This window comes from Centruroides vittatus, unplaced genomic scaffold, assembly GCF_030686945.1.
Source record: "Centruroides vittatus isolate TY-2023 unplaced genomic scaffold, ASM3068694v2 contig_1342, whole genome shotgun sequence".
Taxonomy (NCBI): Eukaryota; Metazoa; Arthropoda; class Arachnida; order Scorpiones; family Buthidae; genus Centruroides; species Centruroides vittatus.
In genome coordinates this window covers 88,289-110,134 of record NW_027120854.1, presented here as the reverse complement: position 1 = coordinate 110,134, position 21,846 = coordinate 88,289, and the positions used below count along the sequence as shown (strand labels likewise).

The 21,846-nt window shown below is 30.8% G+C and overlaps 1 protein-coding gene across 1 annotated transcript in view; it reads left to right on the top strand.

The window, feature by feature from the left end:
• Positions 1-21,846, top strand: part of TM9SF2 (transmembrane 9 superfamily protein member 2) — a 47,381-nt gene that overhangs the window by 3,728 nt on the left and 21,807 nt on the right. The window contains exon 2 of the mRNA XM_067289241.1: positions 18,710-18,777. Within this exon, the coding sequence (XP_067145342.1) occupies positions 18,710-18,777 (68 nt within the window). The remainder of the gene's footprint in view (positions 1-18,709; positions 18,778-21,846) is intronic.

Here is a 21,846-nt window from a genome sequence, read left to right as displayed (position 1 = left end):
AAAATGAATATGCAATGTTTTAAATATTTCTAGAGTCCAATGATCAATATGTATGTCTTTTCTTTTCCTGTTTGCAAATTTTTTTCCTTTAATTTTGGTGTTAGGAAGACATACAAAGGAGAACATACAATAAGTCCTTAGTTAATATCGTCCATGAGTTCTTGGAAATTGTGACAATGAAACAATGTATAATGAAACCAATTTTACCATAGGGTAAATGATATAAACAAGAGTTAAATTTTCTATTGGATTCTGTTTCAAACTGCCAGCAATTAATTCCTATCTCGTAGAATCAGTTTTACTGTTCATAAAGAAAATTCAACAATTAGTCAATTGTAAATGAATACAAATTGTACTTGTATCTTTTCTCAAAAACATTATAAGAAAACACTGTTAAATGAGGGCTTGCTATATTTACATCGTTTACAACTCATAGACAAAAAAAAAATGGAATATTCACCTAACTGAAAGTTTAGTGTACATTTTCTCATGAACAACACAGAGTACAAAAATTATTTTCAACTCTACATAAATGATGTCTGTGTATATTTATTATACCCATTAATCAGAAAAATTAACTCAAACATTTTTTTTTTGTTACAAGTGGAAATGAAATGACAAAAAAATAGAATAACAGTTTGATCATGACAGAAAATTAGAATATTAGCTAAATATGGGTTAAATATAGGAAATACAACAAAATAATCTTAATATTTTGTGGCGTTGCCTTTTGCTATAATCAGTGCTCGCAATCTGTCGGGCATGGTGTGAATTGATGCTTTGCATTCGTTTTTAGTGATGCAGTTCCAAATGTGTCAAATGCACATTACTAGTTCCTCTTTAGAAGTTGATCACCATTCATTAAGTCGTTGTTTCATGACTCCCCACAAATTTCCAATGGGCTTTAAGTCTGGGGAATTGGTTGGCCAATGCAGGATTGCAATCTATCGTTCTTGTAACCAACGTATCGTTGACTTCTCAGTAAGAGAGGATGCTCCATCTTTTGATATAGAAATGTTTCTTCAACTAAATCCTCTGTTGATGGAATCATAAATGTCTCTAAAAATGTCTTGATATGTCTGTGCATTGACACGTTCCCCAAAAATGCACAACATGACAGACGATGCAAACTTCAAGGATCTCTTCACTTAGTCTTTTAAAGGCCAGGAGAGACAAAACAGGAATTCCTCACTGAAGAGAACGTTGTTCCAGTCGTCTTGTGCTCACATGAGCCCCCCTCTGCACCATCTGACATGCACTTGTCATTGCTTTTTCATTGGAGATGGTTTCGTCTTGAGAACATGGCAGTTGAAGTGTAAGTCGTGTAACCTTCGGCATGTGGTTCAGCTATTAACATTCATTCCAGTTGTTCTGCATTGTGCATGCAAGTGTTTAACATTTTTAAAGCAGTTTTGCACGACAATCCTTTTTAACTTTCTCTCATCCCTCGCAGTCGTTGCTCGTTCACATCCACATTTCTGGCATTTATTAGTTAAAACTTGAACACGGTTTTGTTGTTTCAGTACTCTAGAGACTCTGTTGGCTGTGAGCACTTTACATAATTCACAATTTCTTTATGTTCTGCCTACTTTTTGCAAGGTTATGATAGTATCTTTAGTTCTGTCACTGATGTCGTGCTTATGCCCATGTTGTATGGTTATACTGCGCTGCTTAGCAATATGCAAATTTGCATCACAATTTTGTTGTTTGTCTGTTTGTCTGGCTGTTTTTGCTAATATTCTAATATTTTGTCTCAGTCAAAGTGTTGTTCTATTTTTTGGTCATTTCATTATCATTTGAAACAAAAAAAGTTTGAATTAATTTGTCTGATTAATGGGCATAATAAATATATGTATGCATTGATTATGTAGTGTCGAAAAAAGTTTTGTACTCTGCGTTATTCACAAGAAAATGTACACTAAACTTTTAGTTAGATGAGTTGTCTAATTTTTTGTCTAGGAGTTGTATTAACTTTTATCTTGATCATACTTTTTAAGAATTTAAAGTTTACAAGCAAGTTACTTCCAAAACTGTGTACTTTATATTATAGAAAATGAAAAGGTTTAGTTTAAGATGTAAATATGTTTTTAAAGAATTTTATCTGAATTAATCAATGGCACTTTTATGCTGTTGAGTACCTGCATAACATTTTCAACTCATAGAGCCATCTTTAGGTGTGGCTAGCTTCATGTATTCCACTTTTCAACAGTTCAGCCTTGAAGATTGTCTGTTAATTTGTCTGTTTGAAAACATTAGCATTATTTAAACTTCTTTTATTAAGGCTGATTGATTAATTCGGTGGAATAACCATCATTAAGAGTGTTATCAGTACAGATGATTGTTTGTACTAATACAATTTATATGTTTATATCAACAAACTAATAATTATTATCGGATTAGAGTATATAAATTGCAAGATATTCAAAAGAATAAAGTGTCCAGGTGTTTTGAAGTAGGTGGACAGTCCCACTTTCTATCATGCTGTCTCAATTTTAAAACAGCCCCAAGAATATTGAGGTTTTGAACTGTTTAAAAATATCAAATATTCATTGCATGAATTGTAAATCAAAGGTGAATCACATTTAACTGTTTCTATAAAATTTATAGAAACAGTAGCTCAATTGGCAATTTATTGCAGTTAATGTATATTACATACATATACCATGGTTTTGTGGATCAGTTATAACAAAGAATGATCTTTGTTAATTAGCTGAATTTAAATAAACCATCAATGAATTGCTCAACTTTCCTGGCAACATTTAAAATTTTGGTGGTGCATCTGTTATCATATTTTATTAAAAAAACTTTTATATTTTTAACTGTTATAAAATGGTAAAAAGCTTAATTTTGAGGGTAGAGGTGGGTTTTATAAAAGAGTTGTAAATGCTAGTAACGTGTGAAATCATCATTAAATCCAACCCTACTCGAAATATGACACAATTCCCTTTAACTCCCCACTCCCTTGATCTTTAACCATCAAACTTTAATAGCAGAAACCTCCCTGCAGAAATTTTTGACAAAAAGCACTGGAGCTAAGCTTCAAATAGGGCAAACAAAATCATGCCCCACATACACACACGCTAATCCATACATACAGAAATTACCCCTGAATTGTTTTGCATGTCTTAAGTTCAAAAATGTAAAAATAATGGGGAGTGATTTTTTTTTTGACTGATTGCCATACTTTTCCTCTGTTGTACATAACAGCCAGAAAAGTAAAATGACAATTAAAACAAACAGTTATGTTGGAGCCATAATTAACTGTTAATTGTTGCTATTACCGTAGATCATTGTTTTTATAAACGATAGTATATGGATAAGTAAAATGTTTATTGGTTGTTTATAACATCTGTCATTGATAATGTGAGAAAACTTGAAAACCAATGATTGTTGACTAGAATTGGTCATTTGACATTATATTGAAGTGCCTGTCTACTGTCCTGCTATTTACATTTTGAGATCTTTTATATATCAAGATGTCCACTGATACTTAAAATACTTAAATTCTACTTAAATTTTGAGGATGATACTTAAGTACTTAAAACTGACTTAAGTTTGAAAAGAAATACTTAAAAAAAGAATTAATGTATACAGAGGGGTGCAAAGTAGGTATACAGTTGTTTTTATGGAAAAGAAAAACATACAGGGAGAAAATAGGCAGAAAAAACATTTATTTTTGTGTTCAATAGGTTGATATTCATGCCAAATTTTGTATAGTAGGACAGAGAAATCATTGGGATCAGTGTTATATATGTGATTTTTTGCATATATAACGCCAATCTCGGTGATTTCTTTGTCCTACTATTTTTATGTTCAAATTAAATCACAAATAAGGAATATGAACTAATAAAGATAATACAAATGTTTGGTGTTCATTATTATTATTTTTATTTCTCAGATTTTCAACTGTGTACCTACTTTTGTACCCCTCTTTATTTTGTACTCAAATCATAAAAAGAAACAACCATTACTGACAACAGTTTATTTGCCAGTTCAACATTTTCATTTGTTTCACTGCTGGAAAAAACTACTGACGAAAATACAAATCATGCAGTTAAGAAAATATTTCAAAATGTTTCTAATTGGTCTTTGCTGAAAGAGTATGGAGAAATATCCATTGTTCAACAAAATGCTTTGTGCTTGTCATAATTTTGGACAAAATTATGACAAAATCCAAAAAGTCAAGTTCCAAAGTAACAGCCGACTTTTTAAAAAGAGACTTTGAGGAACTTTTCAAGTCTAGTATTGTGAAGAAGTTAGGGACTGGATTAAACAAAAAATGGATCAATTTAATATAGTAAAATATAACATTAAAAATAAAAAAACAAAAATATAACATATTTTTCGTTATATTTTTAAATGTGTTGGGATTGTCACCTGTGGACATTTTAGACTGTTTTACATATTTGTGCAGAGTTGTAGCCTACAAAGAAAGGTCATCTCTTCAGTGAAGAATGGTTGTTCCAGGTGATTGGACATGGCGAGCAAGCAAGATACGACTAGTATTTGTAATGCAGCTTTTACTTTATTACATTGTAATTTCCGCCAGCCCCTTTTCACAAAAAACTGGATCAATGGGAGTCTGCTTAAAGAAGATTCTAGAAAGAATCCAAGTGAATAAGCTGCTGTTAGAATTTGTAAGAAAAATTTCTCCTCTCACAGAAATGCTAATGTTGAGTCTTCTCCATAATTAAAATGTGTCTTGTTGAGAAACTACACGAAGACTTGCTTATATTTTGGAGATTGGTACAGTTGACAGCAAAAGTAAACTGTTGCCATATAGCAATCAGCATGAAGTTGATGTCACAGAAATCAAATTTGACATAATGCTTAACTTATCCTAGACCAATTGAATATCAACATTAACTTGTCAAAAGCATTTCTTGTGGTCTGCTGGATCTTTTTTGCATGTAAATCACCTTCTCGTTATTAAAATATCCAATTTGAAACATTTTAATGATGAATATCAAATTTATGAACTATTATTTTTGTTGAAAATTTATTAGATTTCCATAATCTTATAATTTGTTCTTTTGCATCATTTATTAATTCATTATCATTCAAATTTCTTGGAATTATGATTGAGGGGAAATAATGCATTAAAAGCCAAAACTATTCATTTTAATGTAAAGATGAAAAACCTACTTAAGCACACAGTTATGTCCGTCAAAGTTCAAAATAAAATTGATTTTTTCACATTCAGTTTTAACATGTTCTTTATACAGAATAAAAGAAACCAAAAGTTGTCAAAATTTGTACCACATTCCTTCTAGCAAATGATATTTCTTCTTTTGTATGCATTTCTTATTCCCTGAGATTCCATGCATGAACTAAGATTGTCATGATAAATGAACGAAAATACATTCAGAATTGTAAGTATTGTTGCCTAATATATTTATTTATTTAAATTAGTTCAAGAAATTTGTTAGGATTTGGAATGAATAAAGTTACTCAAAACATTTCTAAGTTAACATTGATATTCGATGAGGTTTTGATTGATTTATACCAGGTGTTATTGACCCCAGAAGCTCTCGGGAGAATGATCACTCAATTTTAGGAAGTGAGATGTCTGGGAATTCAACCTGATTGAAGGTATAAATCTATCATTTCACAACCTATTGAAGATATTACTACAGCTGTTAAACAGTCAAACAGTCAATGTTGCAGGCTCCAGTAGTACACATGTAGTGTTGTGGCAGTTGGGTGTAGCCTATGTATGGCACAGTGAGGAAAGTATGGGATGATAGTTATTCATATAAGGTCAGTCATATCTAGCTGGTCACTGATGGTAATTTGATTAAGTTTTTCATTGACCTTCCTTGCTGGAATGGAAGTGGATGTATTGTGGTCATAGAAGATTTTTGTAGCAATGGTTGGACTTCACGCTGATCATTGGATAAGCAAGAAACAAGAAAATTATTATAGGTGCATTAAACAATGTACAAATATTGCTATAATTACTAGTGCTTTCGACAAAACTATTTTCGTTGAAAGTCCTAGTAATTATAGCGATATTTGTACTTTGTTTAACGCCCGTATTATAGGATCTTCCATAAGCAATGAAAATTATGGTGCAATGAGTACATTTCCATCTTGGTGGAACAGAGAACATTCATAACTGCCACTTTGGGCCATAGAAAACTCATGTTTTCAAACAGATTCCATTATACTTACCTGAAGTTAGTCTGGTGTAGATTGGCAGCTATATTTATCCTTGAACCATTCTTCTTTGAAACTAGTCCCAATGGCCTTTTGAAATGCTCTGAAAACCCAGAGATACTGTACCAACAGATACTTGACACTTTTGTACTCCAGCTGCAATATTGACAATGCATTGAGTCAAACCACTTTCATGCAAGATGGAGCCACCACCACATATTGGGTATTATGTACAGCAGTTTCTGCAACAATATCTGATAACAACAGAATAATTAGTGGTTTTTTTTACACTGCTTGATCACTGCATTCTCTAGAGATTAATTTGTGATTTTTGGTTGTCGGAACACTTAAAATGTGGTTTATTGAGGACGATGCAAATTTTGCAGCCTGGAAAGACTATCGCTGGATGTAAGAAATTTGTATAATCTCTCTATTCACCGGAACTTGTAATAATAAAAGAAACCCTTCTAACCTTTTTTACCCGGCGTAAGAAATTTGACAGATGATCAATGCCAGTTGATCATTGACCATACTGTTCATTGCCTTCAGGTTTTTACATTTTCAGAATGAGTACTATATTAATTTAAGCAGTAGCCTCTGTGTAGTACAAGTGTCTCATACAAATAAAATATTTGTTACTTGCAGTGCCAAAAATAGCATAGTGGTGAGGTTCAGTACTATTTTTTTTAATCAAAATCTCTTCCATCTATCCTGAAATGATACCATACCAGATTTGATTGCATTTAGAATGCTAAATATTTCACTGCATTACATTGAATAGGATACTTTAATTATAGTATGCTTAATATTCTTTTCATTTGCAATAAGAATTGTATCACATTTTTTTTTTTACATATGAAATAATTTGAATGTTATATTTTGAAAATATCTTTTTTTCTGTCATTTGTTATCAAGTGATTTAACAAATTTAACATAATAATGTGTACTTTAAAAACATTCCTATATATTTGAAAAGAGAAACAAAATTTCTTTCTAAGAGTTGAAATGAATCTGGAAGACAGGTTAGAACATTATTTAATTTATTAATCTTTCTGACAAAAATTATAAAATAAACAAACAGCATAGACTTCAATTTCAACCAGAGCTTTTTTAATTATTATCGTGTGTTTGAATTTTTGTATAATATGAAATGAAATGGCAACAGTTGTTTGAGGTTTCTAGTTACTGAAATTGATAAATATTTCATATGTCAGCTGTTATGGAATATAATTATGAACTTGTGATTAAGTGGCTTTCGATGACTAAATCATACATAGACATGTAACCACTCTTAAAACCTTAAAAATATATTTTGATTGGTTTTTGGACCACTTTTTATCTTTTTTTCCATTGATATTTTGTTGTTTTTTTTGTAAATAATAGTAATAATTATTATTAAAAAAGTTTATTAACTGCTTATCCTTTTAATGGAAGTTTTAGATGAAATCTTTTTCTAAAGGTATAGCCTATTTTCTGTGATATTTGAAATGTGACCTTCATGCTTATGTAAAACAATAAAAGAAAAGCACACTGTTTATAGGAAGTATTATTAGTGATGAAACAACAATTATTTTGTTTGAAAACTTGTAGGTGAAATAGTTTGGAGTTTATTATCTAATTAGTATTACTTGTTTTTTTAATCTGATAAATTTTTATATTCTGTACAATATACTGGTGTATATGTATATATAAACTGAACTGTTATCAAATATAGAATTTTTAACATCGCATTTAAAGTAATACTGACAGGGAATGTACGATTGACTATCTGACATTTAAATATTTCATGTTTGAAATAGATTTAATTTTGCATTAACTTTTATATAATACAGTAGAGCATCGATAAGTGGAACCAATTGGGGACTGGGGTCCTTCCAGTTAATGATTTGTTCCAGTTTCCGACTTTGTACGAAAAAATACATTAACCTGTCCGATGTTCAAATTTTTCTCCGTTGCGTATCGCTTCCTGTTGAATTTTTCTCCGTTTCGTGTCGCTTCGTGTTGAATTTTCGTCGATTTTAAGCCAAATGAAAAATTTTTATAATAATCATCGAGGCTATCGTATCGTTAAAAATTATTTCTGCATTTTGTACAAACAAAATAAATATATTAAAGAATATAAAAAACATGAAAATTATACTTTAGAAGTAAATTTAGTATCAAAAACATTCGATTCAGCACGACACAGTCCGACTGAAAATCGTTCCACTTTCCGGCCATTCCACTTACCGACGTTCCACTTATCGACGCTCTACTGTAATAATCAAAAATCCTCAATCCTAATCATTTTCAAAAAGGAACCAGTTTTAAACCGTCGGATCTATATGCAGTAATGCAAACATTTGTGAGAATGGGTGATTTAGTGGTTACATTCTGAATGCATATCCCATAGCTGTTCTAGTTTGAATCTCAGTTTCTTTTCTTCAAAGAAGTTTTTTAAACTTAAGTTTTAATTTTTATTTTTGTGGGAAAGGTGTGTTGCATTTTTCCATTACTAAATTATTTTTGTTTTTACTAATTTACTGAGAAATTTATTTACTAATTTATTTATTTGATATATCATCAATTGAATTCATTGACAGTTGTTTACAATGATTGTCCATTTTCAAAAAAACTTGAATTTATCTAAAGACACTACAATAGCTGACAACATGAAGTATTTGTGATTAACTCATGCTCAGAACAGAAAACTGCAAGGAGTATGACATATATCTGGTTTCATATTTACCAGTCAGTGTAAGTGTGGGAAACGCCGGGAGGTAGGACAGGAGTCGTACCTCCTTTTTCTTCGGCGAACAGGTCGGCAAGACCCACCCCACTGTCAAGGATGGCTAAATTGTTCGCGATATCCCAACTCGTCGGGATAGGTTAATGAATTGTCAGGTTGAGTGGAGGGTGTGTGTGGGGTTGTCGATAAGACAAGGCAATATCCGTAATAACAGGATAACACAGATAATGATTTATTTAGATAAAGAACCTAATACAAGGAAACTGCGCATCCCGTCCCTAATCACGTGAGAGAGAGAGTTCACAATGGTTGGGGGAATCATACCTCGTCTTCTGAAGTAGTGACAATAATCGTATGACGGATCGTCGCTGGGAAGGCGGATCGGTCGTTCTTTGGCTCTGGCGGTGGGTGGAAGGATCGGGCTTGGCAGCTCCGGCGTCTTTGGGGTTGACCTTCGATGCGGTTTCGTCAAGACGTTTGTCGTCTTCATACGTTCTGCCACCCCCGTTCTCAGATATCTCCCCCCTTATATATTCCTGATCTCGTCCGCTGCGATCACCAATCGCGACGGAGGGTGATGAGTCGGGCTCCGTGACTCAGAAGTCAGATCTGGAGAGGAGGGAAGCGGGTTTGACGGCGGAAGGCTGTACATCCTTCGAATCTTGATCGTTATCTCTCGAGGGGATTCGAACAATAAAAGTTTAAAATCAGACTGGCCGGTTTAAGCCGGTCCTCACATAAGTTTTAATACAAATGTAACTTCTCCAAATCCTATTTAAATAGAACATTTTCAATTTTGTTTAATTTGTGGTGAATGTTTGTTTATGCCAGGGGTTGCCAAAGTGGTGGATATCGACCGCCAGGGGTCGATATAACATTATTAAGGTGTCAATTATCAAGCTTAGGCTAAGGATAAAGGGGAGCTAAGGATCAAGCTTATCTGTCTCACTGATTGTCAGTTACAAAAATTATTATTAATAAATATACAATAAATGAAAAACAAATGCAAAATTGAAAGAAATGTATTAAAATAGTAAGTGCTTTGTTTTGCTTGTAACTGTAACACGAACTTTTTGGTGGGGGTCAATGTGAGGTTTGGAAAACTTGTAGGGGGTCGACGATTAAAAACGTTTGGCGACCCTTAATTTATGCTATTGGTAACTTCACAAAAGTATAATAAAAGTGTACCATAAATTAAATGAGAATGTAATTAAATCAGAGCACTAGGAGAATAAAAATACATGAGTAAATTACTAAACAATATGTAAAAATAAAGTATTTGGTAATGGAAAAACATAATCCATGTTTTTCTCAAAAATCAAGAATTTTTTAAAATTTTTAAGTCAAGATTTGAACTCAGAACAATTACTACATAAACACAAGATCACCCACTCTCAAGAATATTTGACTTGCTATTCACAATCACTATTATTATACTAGTCTAATGTACTACTAAACCCTATAATTAGCAAAAACAGATAATAATTTTAATAAAGTTTATCTGTTTTTCTCTGCTTTAAACAGACATCATCAGGTTAGATGGAATGAAAATAAAATTGAATGCATATTCAAAAAATAAAACATAAGATTAAATTAAAACTTAAATTTATCTTTGTGTACTAAGTACATTTATCAATTAACAGGACTTTATTATACTGGAAAATTATGGATGCAGACAATCAGTCTTACTGATCAGAAACCTTATTTCACCTGTTGTATCAGAAACCTTACTGATCAGAAACCTTATTTCACCTGTTGTACAGGTGAAATAAATAAAAATATTGTTTCTGATCAGTAAGACTGATTGTCTGCATCCATAATTTTCCAGTATAATAAAGTCCTGTTAATTGATAAATGTACTTAGTATACAAAGATAAATTTAAGCTATAATAAAGGACACAAAGGCATAATAATTGAAATTAAAACTTCCTTATAAATGAGTGCATGTACAATGCCGAAGTAATAGAGTATATAAAAGATATTACTAACAATATTAACAATGTAAAAACATGTAAACAGATACATAAAATATCTTCTTTACTCGCCATGTTCACTCGCGAGAAAGGTTGTCTCTTCTGTGGAGAATAGTTTGTTCGTGGTGATTGGACATGGTGAGTAAAGAAGTATTTTTAGTATCTGTTTACGTGTTTTTACATTGTTAATACTGTATTTCTGCCATCCCTATTTTAAAAAGATATTACTAACAAGTTTGTAAAATGCTCATTACGCCACTGAAATAGTCCATCTTATAATTAACAGCTGTGTATCTTCTATAGGCCTTACAGATTTCCAGTGGCATGCTGTCCATTGAAGCTGTGGAAGTGCAGATGGGCATGCACACATTCGTATACCACAAACCAAGTTCCACCTCCACATTAATTACTGTGGGCTCATGTTACCCGTTCCCCTATAAGATCGCAGCATACAACGCTTTAATTAAGAGGGCATTTTCTCATTTAGCTACTACACAAGCACTTGCTGCAGAACTTTTACATATCCACTGTCTTGCCTCTTCCCATGGGTTTTTGAGGCTTACGCATAAATTGATAGATTGATACCATTGCGCGCACTCGCAACGCACCATCACGACCAACCGCCAGAATAACAACTTCCCCTGACGTGGTTCAACCAGATCGTAGCCCTCTCCACAAGGTACAACGGATCCCTGTCACATTCAATCCGTACCTAAAAACACTCTATACTGAGATAGCCAAGAAAAGAGGTATTCAGATTGCGTACAGATGATGTCCTACTATCTTTGACATCCTTTGCAATGGAAAAGACCCCTTCCAAACAGAACAGACTCCCTGGAGTATATAGTATTCCCATTAGGGACAACAGGTTTGATAGGGACCTCGTTTACATCAGATCCACAAAACGCTCCTTGGAAGTCAGAGTGCAGGAAACATATAGTGGACGTACATCATCAGAGAAGTACTTCTGCCCTCGCCACGTACGCCGCCGACCCTGACATTGTAGTGGCATTCTACCAGGCAAAACTTGTACACACTACATCACACAACGAACACTTTAAGTGGCTTGAGGCCATTCAAATCTACAAATCGTCCCTCAATGAGAACTGCATCAATTTTAAGGATGAGTTGGTTCTATCGACAGCATGGCATGCGTTGATGGAGTCCGATCTTTAAGGCCATGTTAGGTCAACTAGACAAACACACACACGTCTCATGTAACACCTTATTATTGTTTCTCAAATTTCCTTTAACAGTTTGCTCTGACCCATCAGTAATTCAGTCTCACACCTGAGGAAGAACTCCCAGCAGTTCGAAAACATTTGTGGTGATCTGCATCCTTTGTTTTTTATATCATACTGGTTATAGGTTCTAAGAGTGCAGTATGTGCCATCTCTTATTGAATTTAATAATTATAATTAAATTAAATAATCTAGAATATTCTGGAAGAAAAGAAACTGCCTGGAGCAGGACTTGAGCTAAAAGACTGATCTCCTCTTCCAGGTCTATATCACGGTTGAGATGTTTGTTTATTTATATAAACCATGCTGGCGGTTGAGCGATAATCAAGTGTCATAAGTGGGTGATTATTAGATGAGAATGCTGAAGGTGTCTCCAGTTGGCACCATAAATAACAGGATGGTTTTAGCATAATTAAATACATCTGGAAGAGGAGATCAGTCTGGAGGCTCGGATAGAGTATCTGGCAACACATCTGTAAGCAGATTTGTGGGTTTGAGTCCCATTTTGGACCGATTCTTTTCTTCCCAAAATATTCTAAATTATTTAATTTAATTATAATTATTGAAAATAGGATATATCTTTGGAAAAAATTTGATCTAGAACTTTTATTAAAAGGATGAGCATTGTTTACAGATTATTATTTAAAAATGTTTATGAAAAAACAACAAAATATTAATGAAAAACTGAGATATAATATAAAGAGTGGTCTAAAAGTCAATTAATTAAGATATTATGTAAATTGCTTCTTGTCTGATCATGCAATAAGCTGTCTAAAAATTTTCTGACTTACTGCACTGTGACTCTGAGGTACATAGAATAAACAAAATTAAAACATACATTTTTTTCCTTGAACATACATACTTTGTTATGTATGCATTTCAGGTCAAATCCTTCAGTCTTTATGTAGGAAAGGACACAAATATTAGACATCTGCATAATTAAATTACAAATTTTAACTTTCTATAAAATAATGTTTTTTACATAACACAACCACAAACTTTTATATAAGAATATTTATGTAAAAGTTTTTAAATAATTGTAAGTTTGGAAATTTTTATTTCTTGTAATTATAAAATGTTATGTGGGCTTGGTGCTTTAATATTAAGAAAAAAATACACTTTAAACTAAAATTCTGTATTTTTCATTTGCCTAAATATAATCCACAATTAAATTTTATTTAATATTTAATAAAAATATAAATACTGGAGTCATTAATCATGCTGTTAATTTTTGTTCTGCAAGACTGATGCAATCATTTTCCTAAATGGAAATTGTTATATTTTATGTTGTGTGTGATATAATTGAAAGTAGAGCTTTTAGGATTGGTTACAAAAGTAGTTTGAATGGTATACTGTAAAACTTGTATTATTTTCACACACAGTGCTACTACGTCAATTTCTCTCAATGACAAATTAGAACTGATACTCTATGCAATCACTACTATAATACTAGCTTAATGTATTTATGAATCCTCTGTTTATGTTGTTACAATAGGAATTTTCTGAATTAAAAATCTTATGAGCTGAATATTATTTGCAACAATTTATATAAGAAAACCTTGCAATGATTATATTCTACTAATCACAAATATTGGTACTATGTATTTTTGTTTGCGATTTGAGCTTTAATTTTGATTTTCTCACTTAGTTGAATAAATTGCCATCTTTAACATTGCATATAATGGAATCCCATGTGTATAAATCAGGCTGATATGTGTTAAATTACATTTATATTGATTATGGATGGTATAAGCAGCATTGTACCTACAGAGTTTTGAGGATCATAGATTCAAATTTCACTCCAGTTCATTATTTTTCTAAATTTAATTATCTAAACTAGGGGTGGAAAACAGTTTTTGCCCCCGGGCTGAACTGGAAAGAAAAATTTTTTCATGAGCTGAACGATATTAAAATTAAATCATGTTAAATACAAATACACTGACTCAAGCGGCAGGTTGGATTTGTTCGAACAGAAGTTCCTGATGCACGTGCAATGTCATTTTACAATGCGAAGAAACGTACAAGCAAAATAAAAAAAGGTCGACAGACAGGTGGCTTTGCGTCACATGTCAGCATAAGCAGAGTGACATGGCAGAATGGCAGATGAGTTTCAGTGCATGTAGGGTCTTTTGTTTTTCAAATAGTGTAAATTTATAACAGACAAATACAAAAGTTGTAAATCTTTACAATGGAATTTTTTTTAAATAAAGAAGTATCGCAAATCATCCATTCGACCAATTATTGGAAGTTAAGTAGCTAATGTTGAAAAATTAATCATGGGCCGCATAAACCCATTATGCGGGTTGTATGTTGGCCACCCCTGATCTAAATTAATTAATCCTTAATGATTTTGATATATTATGGTAGTTGTATCTATAATTTGTATCTATTCCACTCCCGCCGAGCAAAGTTTTTTATAGGAATTTATATATCATTAGTTAAAGTGATACCAAATATTTCTTATATTCTTTCTGAATTATAAATGCCAAGAGAATTGAGTGGCGAGTTCCAAGCCTAATGTCTTAGTCCAACTGTCTGTGGAAATTTCTACTTGCTCTAGAATTCCAATAGCCAGAGCTGCTGGCAGACATTTGGTCACTTGTAATTGGCAATGATACTGCATTAATAAAACTCAAATATAATATAAAGACTTTCTTCAAAAAATCACAATAAATTCACTGGTCTCAGTTATAATGCTGCAGTTATATTAGTTTCCCATTTCATATAATATAATACTGAAAAGACTTGAATTTGTTGTTTTAGATCTCTCACTAAAATTTGGAATAATGTAAATCTTTATATATATAGGGTGTACTGTGAGGTAATGGCAATATTTCTACAATGTGTTCTAGAGGCCTAGGGGATCCAAAAATGGTCTTTAAACATAACTCTTCAAACACATGGTTTTAGCACTAGAATGATTTAAAGTTTAGATTGGTTGAATGATTCCTTACCGTTCTGGAGGTACCCAGGATTGAATCTGAAAATGAAAAACCCTGGAATTTTTTGGCATGGTCTATCTGGATGTGTTTAGCCCTGTTCCTCACCATCTGGCCGTCTGATTGTGGCTGCCCCCGAATCCATGATGGGCTTTCTTTAAAAAAAATCCTACAAGGAGAGGGTCAGATGTTCAGGTCTTCGATTTGAATGAAACTTGGTGAATACATAACCCTAAATACAAACGGCTACTTGTCCAACTAATAGCAACCACTTATCAAGTATTTCTGAAAAACGAGTCTCTGAAAATTGAGCATTTAGCTTTGGAAGTTTCACTTCTCATAACAGTGGTAGTCAAGTAGATAAGACACTAGGTACTAGAACTATATGTTATAGATTTAAGCCTTCACAATTTCAGTTTTTGTTTTCTAATGTGTAACAAAAGTATTGTATTATTTTACTGTATTATTAGCATTATTATTACTATTGTTATTCCTCAAATTTAAAACTTATCACTTTTTTAAATTCTTGTTTTGTATATTATTTCCTGTTTAGCAAAAATGAAGTCTGTACATTTTGTTAAATAAAATTTTTATTTCTTTACATTAAGTATATTAGTATTTCTTTATAGTGTAGTATATTCTTTTGAAGTATTACAAAGAGTGAAGTTACTACATCTTAAAGAAACATGAAATAACTGTACCGAATGATAAATTGTATTATCAAATTAATTATTTAATAACAATAAATTAATGCAGATATATATTAATATTACTGTTGAATTGACAGTTATAAAGAACTCTGTCGTCATAAAAAAAATTTATCTAACAGGAAGGGAGTAATGATTTTACTCTTTCATATGAGTCAGCCAGGTCCATTTGCAGGATTTTTAAAATGGCGAGGTTTAAAAACAAACAATATTAATTTTTTTTGTGTGTAGAGTAACACAATATATGTAGACTAAAGAGGAATTGAACAGATGCAAACTGAGTATAAATTATACAATATGTTACATAATATTGTTTAATGTTAAGTTTTTAATTCTATTCAAATGGGAGGGGTTGAATTCACAAACAACCCTTGTGCACAGCCTTGAACATGGCTTTAAGTATATGTTTTGATAAAGAAAAACTGATTAAAAATATAATTTTTATTTACATGTTTTTACTTTATGATGTGATTATCACAATTATTAAATTACACTTTAAAAAAATTTTAAACACACTTTTTAAATTTTTAAAAAATGTGCATAGTTGTTATATCACTAACCTTAATTAACCATTTAACAATAATTTTATTAATAAACCAACAAATGCCTAAATAATCGGGCTAATAAATGGCTATAATTAATTAATAAATACAAACGAATTTGGTATAGAGGTAAGCGTTAGGCACCATCTCTTAACTAAATTAATAATTATAATTTTAATAATTTAATAAATAATTTAGAACAATCTGGAAGAAAATAATTGACCGGGGGCGGGGCTTGAACCCCCAGCCTCTGCTTGCCGTGCGGTGCGCTACCAATTGCACCACCTGGACCCCAAGCCAGTCATCGCTTCCAGACATACTTAAATTTTGGCGCTGGCCGTGGACATAGGAGTCGTCTCCAGCCAGTGCTGTTAGTAACCGTGGACGGTTATATTAAAATTTAAGTACGTCTGGAAGCGATGACTGGCTTGGGGTCCGGGTGGTGCAATTGGTAGCGCACCGCACGGCAAGCGGAGACTGCGGATTCAGCCCCGCCCCGGCTCAGTTATTTTCTTCCAGATTGTTCTAAATTATTTATTAAATTATTAAAATTATAATTATTAATTTAGTTAAGAGATGGTGCCTAACGCTTACCTCTATACCAAATTCATTTGTATTTATTAATTATAGCCATTTATTAGCCCGATTATTTAGGCGTTTGTTGGTTTATTAATATATGTCATCGGGCTTTGAGTTGTATTATATTTAAGAATTTTATATTAAAAGAAACTAAACTTAATTTGTATGGATGTTTGATCAGAAGATCATTTTAATTTCTGTTTAGCTTGAATCTGTAATCATAACAGTTGGCTCATTGTTATTTATTACTTACTAGCTGTTGCCCACAACTTCACCCGCACGGATTTTGCAAGCAAACACCATTTATATTCAGTATTTCAACAACCATAGTAATTGTTATATAACACCTACCGCTGAGAATGATGAGAATTGCCGAGAATCAAATGAACTGTTTTCAATTTGATCAATTTTCTGCAATGTTTACAATCGTTCTATAATCGAACCAATATGCAATAACAAATTCGAATTTTAAAACGGTTTGAACATTTGGTTAAAAAATCGAAATATATAAAAATATTGGAATGCGCTTCGATTCTAAGTTGTGAAGAAATACGATCCAGAACGTTGTCTTGTCCCGATGACGTCAATACGGACTTGCGCGCTACGCTTGTCGTGCTCTAATTTATCGTTTTATCTAGTAGGGCCTCCCATGCCGTCGATAAAGTTATCTCGTCCTTGTAGTTAATGCAATTACCTTCATTAATAGTGTTAAGACATATGTAGATCGCCTCCAGCCATCTGAGGTGGTTAGTGCAGTGGGTGGGTCGTTACCTGAAGAAGAACCGTTAAGTTAATTATTATGCCTTTGTGTCCTTTTTAACTCTATTTAAAATTTATTTTGTATACTAGTACTTTCTATATATTAACAGGACTTATTATACTGGAAATTATGGATGCAGATATTTAGTCTTACAGATCAAAAATAATGTTCTTTATTTAGTTCACCAGGTAAACTAAATAAAGAACATTATTTTATTTGCATGTAGGGACTCTTTCAAATACAAAATGTCCACCATTGGAGCACTTGTCAAGAGGAGTTACATGTAGTTGGTTGCTCACTTTATCACATCTGATAAAGACAAAATGTGCAGCCAACTATCAATTGGCATTTCTTCTATCCCCTCAGAGATGTTAATTTAAATATTCATTTTATTATATTTTGAAATTAAGACATTCTTGATACTTTGAGTTTATATTTAATTCATAACTTGTGATGTGTTTTTGTTTTCGGCCATCCGTATTTGAACTTGATACTGGCTAGAAACAGTTGAAAACATTCATTTTTTAATAAATGAATGCTGTATTCTAAAGGTCTATGCATTTATTTTTAACAATGTAGTAAGTGATGTTAAACTGTTAATATTACTGTTGAACTGACAATTATAAAGAATTGTCTTTAACATTAAAAGAATTTAATTTGTACGTGATAACGAATGATAATGCAGTTTTTAAATTTTGATTGTTAAAATTATGTATGTTTTGTTTTATATAAATGTTTCAATGGTAGGAAATAACATTTTAAACATTTAAAAAGGAACGTAAGATTCAAATAAAAACATAATTATTATTTATTATGTTTCCGTAAAGAATTTTCTGTTTACATTAAAAAATTATTCAAACTATAAAAAATTTAAACTTTTCTAATCAAGTTGTCAGTAGTTTGACACAATTGAACATGTCTTTAATATTTAGTTTCTCTCAGTATTTTTAATCTATAAAATATCACACGGTGACTCACCTTTTGGCCTTTAATTATTATTTAATAGTTTAATTTTCTGTTTTAAATTACATTTATATATTTTTACAATTATGATAATTATTAATAAATTTTGTATTTACAGTCTCGGGTGGAACTGTACGTTAACAGGTTAAATTCGGAAGAGTTTGTGATACCCTATGAATATAATCAGTAAGTATGATACATTTTGTGCCACATACAGATAAAAAGCATTATTTTAATGTTTTTTTTTTAAATTAATTTATAGATTATATTTATATAAGTAAAAGCACATGATAAAGCACAAAAATTTGTAGATTGTACTATCACATAAAAGTTGTGTTTAATAAACCTTTATATGCAATATTCATATACAAAACATATTTTCATCAAAATATGTTATAAATTAGACAGTAGGAGAATAAGTTAATTTTAAATGAAATGTATTAATTTTATATTTAAATTTTTTAAAATTTACATAATGACACACACACACACACACACATAATATATGTAAATGTTGAATGTCTATAATTATTAAGGATTAATTTTTTAATAACGTATTTAGGACATATTTATTATATGTAGACAGTATAAATGTAGTATCAATACATATAGATGACACACTTTGTCATTTATTATATTGCATCAAGTTAACAGATGCAAATACATTTGTGATATTAATGCATACATTTCAACATTAAAATATAGATTACAATATTTTAATGTGCTACATTTAAGTGATAATTATAAAATAAATAATAATTTAATTCAAATTTATTTATTCACATGATGATTTACTCTATATAAAAATTGCCCTTTTGCAATGACTGATTTTTCTGTTAATAAAACTTGAGATTAATTTCTATAATACAAACTCCCTTTAATTTTAAATTTGTAGAATGATTTAAACTAAATACTGTCACAGTAAATTATTTATCAATTGAATATTTAATCTTACTTATTTGAATTAATATAAAAGTATATACATATCTTTAATGTTAATAAAAATTCAAAAAGTTCAAGTATAAATATTTTAATCAACTATATATAGTAGTAGTATAGAAGTACTAGACTTCTGTATATAGTTGGTTAAAATATGCTAGAGTATGCAGTTAAGGAATTAAAAATTTATTTCATTCATTCAATAGGTTATTTAATAAATTATCCAAAATCGTTATTAAAGATGCAGCTATGAAACAGTTAAATTTGTATGTAGGATAATATAAATCAGTTGCTCTAAATATCAAATATTAATTATTTTTGAAGAATTTCTGAATTATGGTTAGATAATTTATTTAACGATTTGAGGATTTGGTGTTACAGACAGTCATGTTGCCATCTGTTGCTAACAATATTAGTAATATTACCGACAGATGGTATCATGACTATCCAAAGCTCTGATACCCTTAAATTATTAAATAACTCGAACAATCCAGGTTGTAACTTAAGTTTTAGATAAAATACCAAATAGTATTTTAACTGGTTGAGGTTACTAATTTTCTGGTAAAATGGAAACTGAATTGAATTAAATTTTGCTCTGTTTCAGCTTTTGCCACTTTCTTTATTATTGTAATTAATAAAAAACACTCAAAAGTACAATGTTACATTATTAAATTAATGATTAACATGTATGCTAATTATCTTTTATTAAAAGATTTAGCATATAGATTTATTCTATAACAAGATTTGTATAATTATTTAACATTTTAAGTTATGCTATCCAATGTAACTGGCTGTGCATCTGCACGGAAAACAGAAGTTGCTGGGTTCAAGTTCCACTCGGGGCCAATCTTTTCTTCCAGAACATTTTAAATTCAATTTTTTTACTTCTAGTTATTATATTTATCACAGGATGGCAGTCTAACCGCTTACATTTAGCCAAATTGCTTTATATTTAATTATTAATTTAACATTAATATACTTTGTTAAATAATTTGACAAGTTGCAACTTTTTTTAAGTCAATAAATAAAATATTAAAGCTTTGACTAATTTCCTAGAAATAATTAAACTAATGACAGTAGTTACTTCTATGCTGAGTTAAATGTTTTAATTTCAATGGAATGTAAATTACTTCAGAAATCGTTACAGCAATACATTAAAATATTTTTCCTACAAGTTTCTATAAGTTGATCAATTTGGAAGTTTTCAAATATTTAAATAATTATAAATACTTTTTAATAAATTGTGCATTTTCGGTTATTAGAAGTTTTTCATTAAAACATTTCTCATAAAATTAACTTTTTTATATTAATATTGTTGTATTCTAATTACATGCAATTGTACTTTAAGTCTGAAACATTTGGAAATTTACTTAAACTAAGAATATTTATAAAAATAAAAACACATTTTCTTAGTCAGATTCTATTTTAATATATTATAAAATTTTTAAACTTTAAATTCTGTTATTTATCAAGCTGTGAAAGTATAATGTTTCAGACAGGTAATACTAAAATGTCTACTATTTCCTGTCTTTGAGAGATTACACCATTTTGGAAAGATTAAGTTTCTATAGAAATTATAGAAAATCCAATCCATTAAAAAATGTATTGTTTAGTAATCTGCAAATTGATACGAATTTGAAGTAACATGGTGTAACAGACAAATAAATCACAAATAATTGAAATATACTTGATTTTACAATTAGATACACATAAAATATTGATATACCTATTTGATGCTTATGGAATTAGAGTATATCACCACAGCTCTAAGGGGTAGGATGGAAATTATGATTATGCAAAGTTTTTTGCATGGTCTGGCTTGGATAGGTCGATGCCTTGTTTATTTCCTAGCTGCTTGTTGCAGACCCAGTTGAACCTATACAATACTCTTTGGAATTATTTGGTGCAGTCAGATTAAATTTATTTATTTAGTTATAAATATTGAAATCTAAGGGTTGGATAGTTAAATTTTAAGAGTTTATTTATTTGTTTTGGTCAGATTGGTAATGCTTCTTCACTGTGTTTATAATTATGATGTAGTAGGAGTTTGCTTAAGCATGTTTCAATTTGCTCTGTTTATTGATAGACAAATAACAACTTTGGAAGTTGCATTTTGCTTAATTTTTTACTGTTAAAAATGGAAAGAATGATTGATCAAAGGGCAAATGTGAAAATTTGTGTTAAATTAGATAATTCCCTTTAAAATTCTCTTTAGAATATTTTTAAAAACGTTCCAAATGCTTGTTCGTTATTGTAGATTTTCATTGTGTTTGATTTTTTTGGATATTTCCTGAAGAAGGTTGTTAAATACGACCG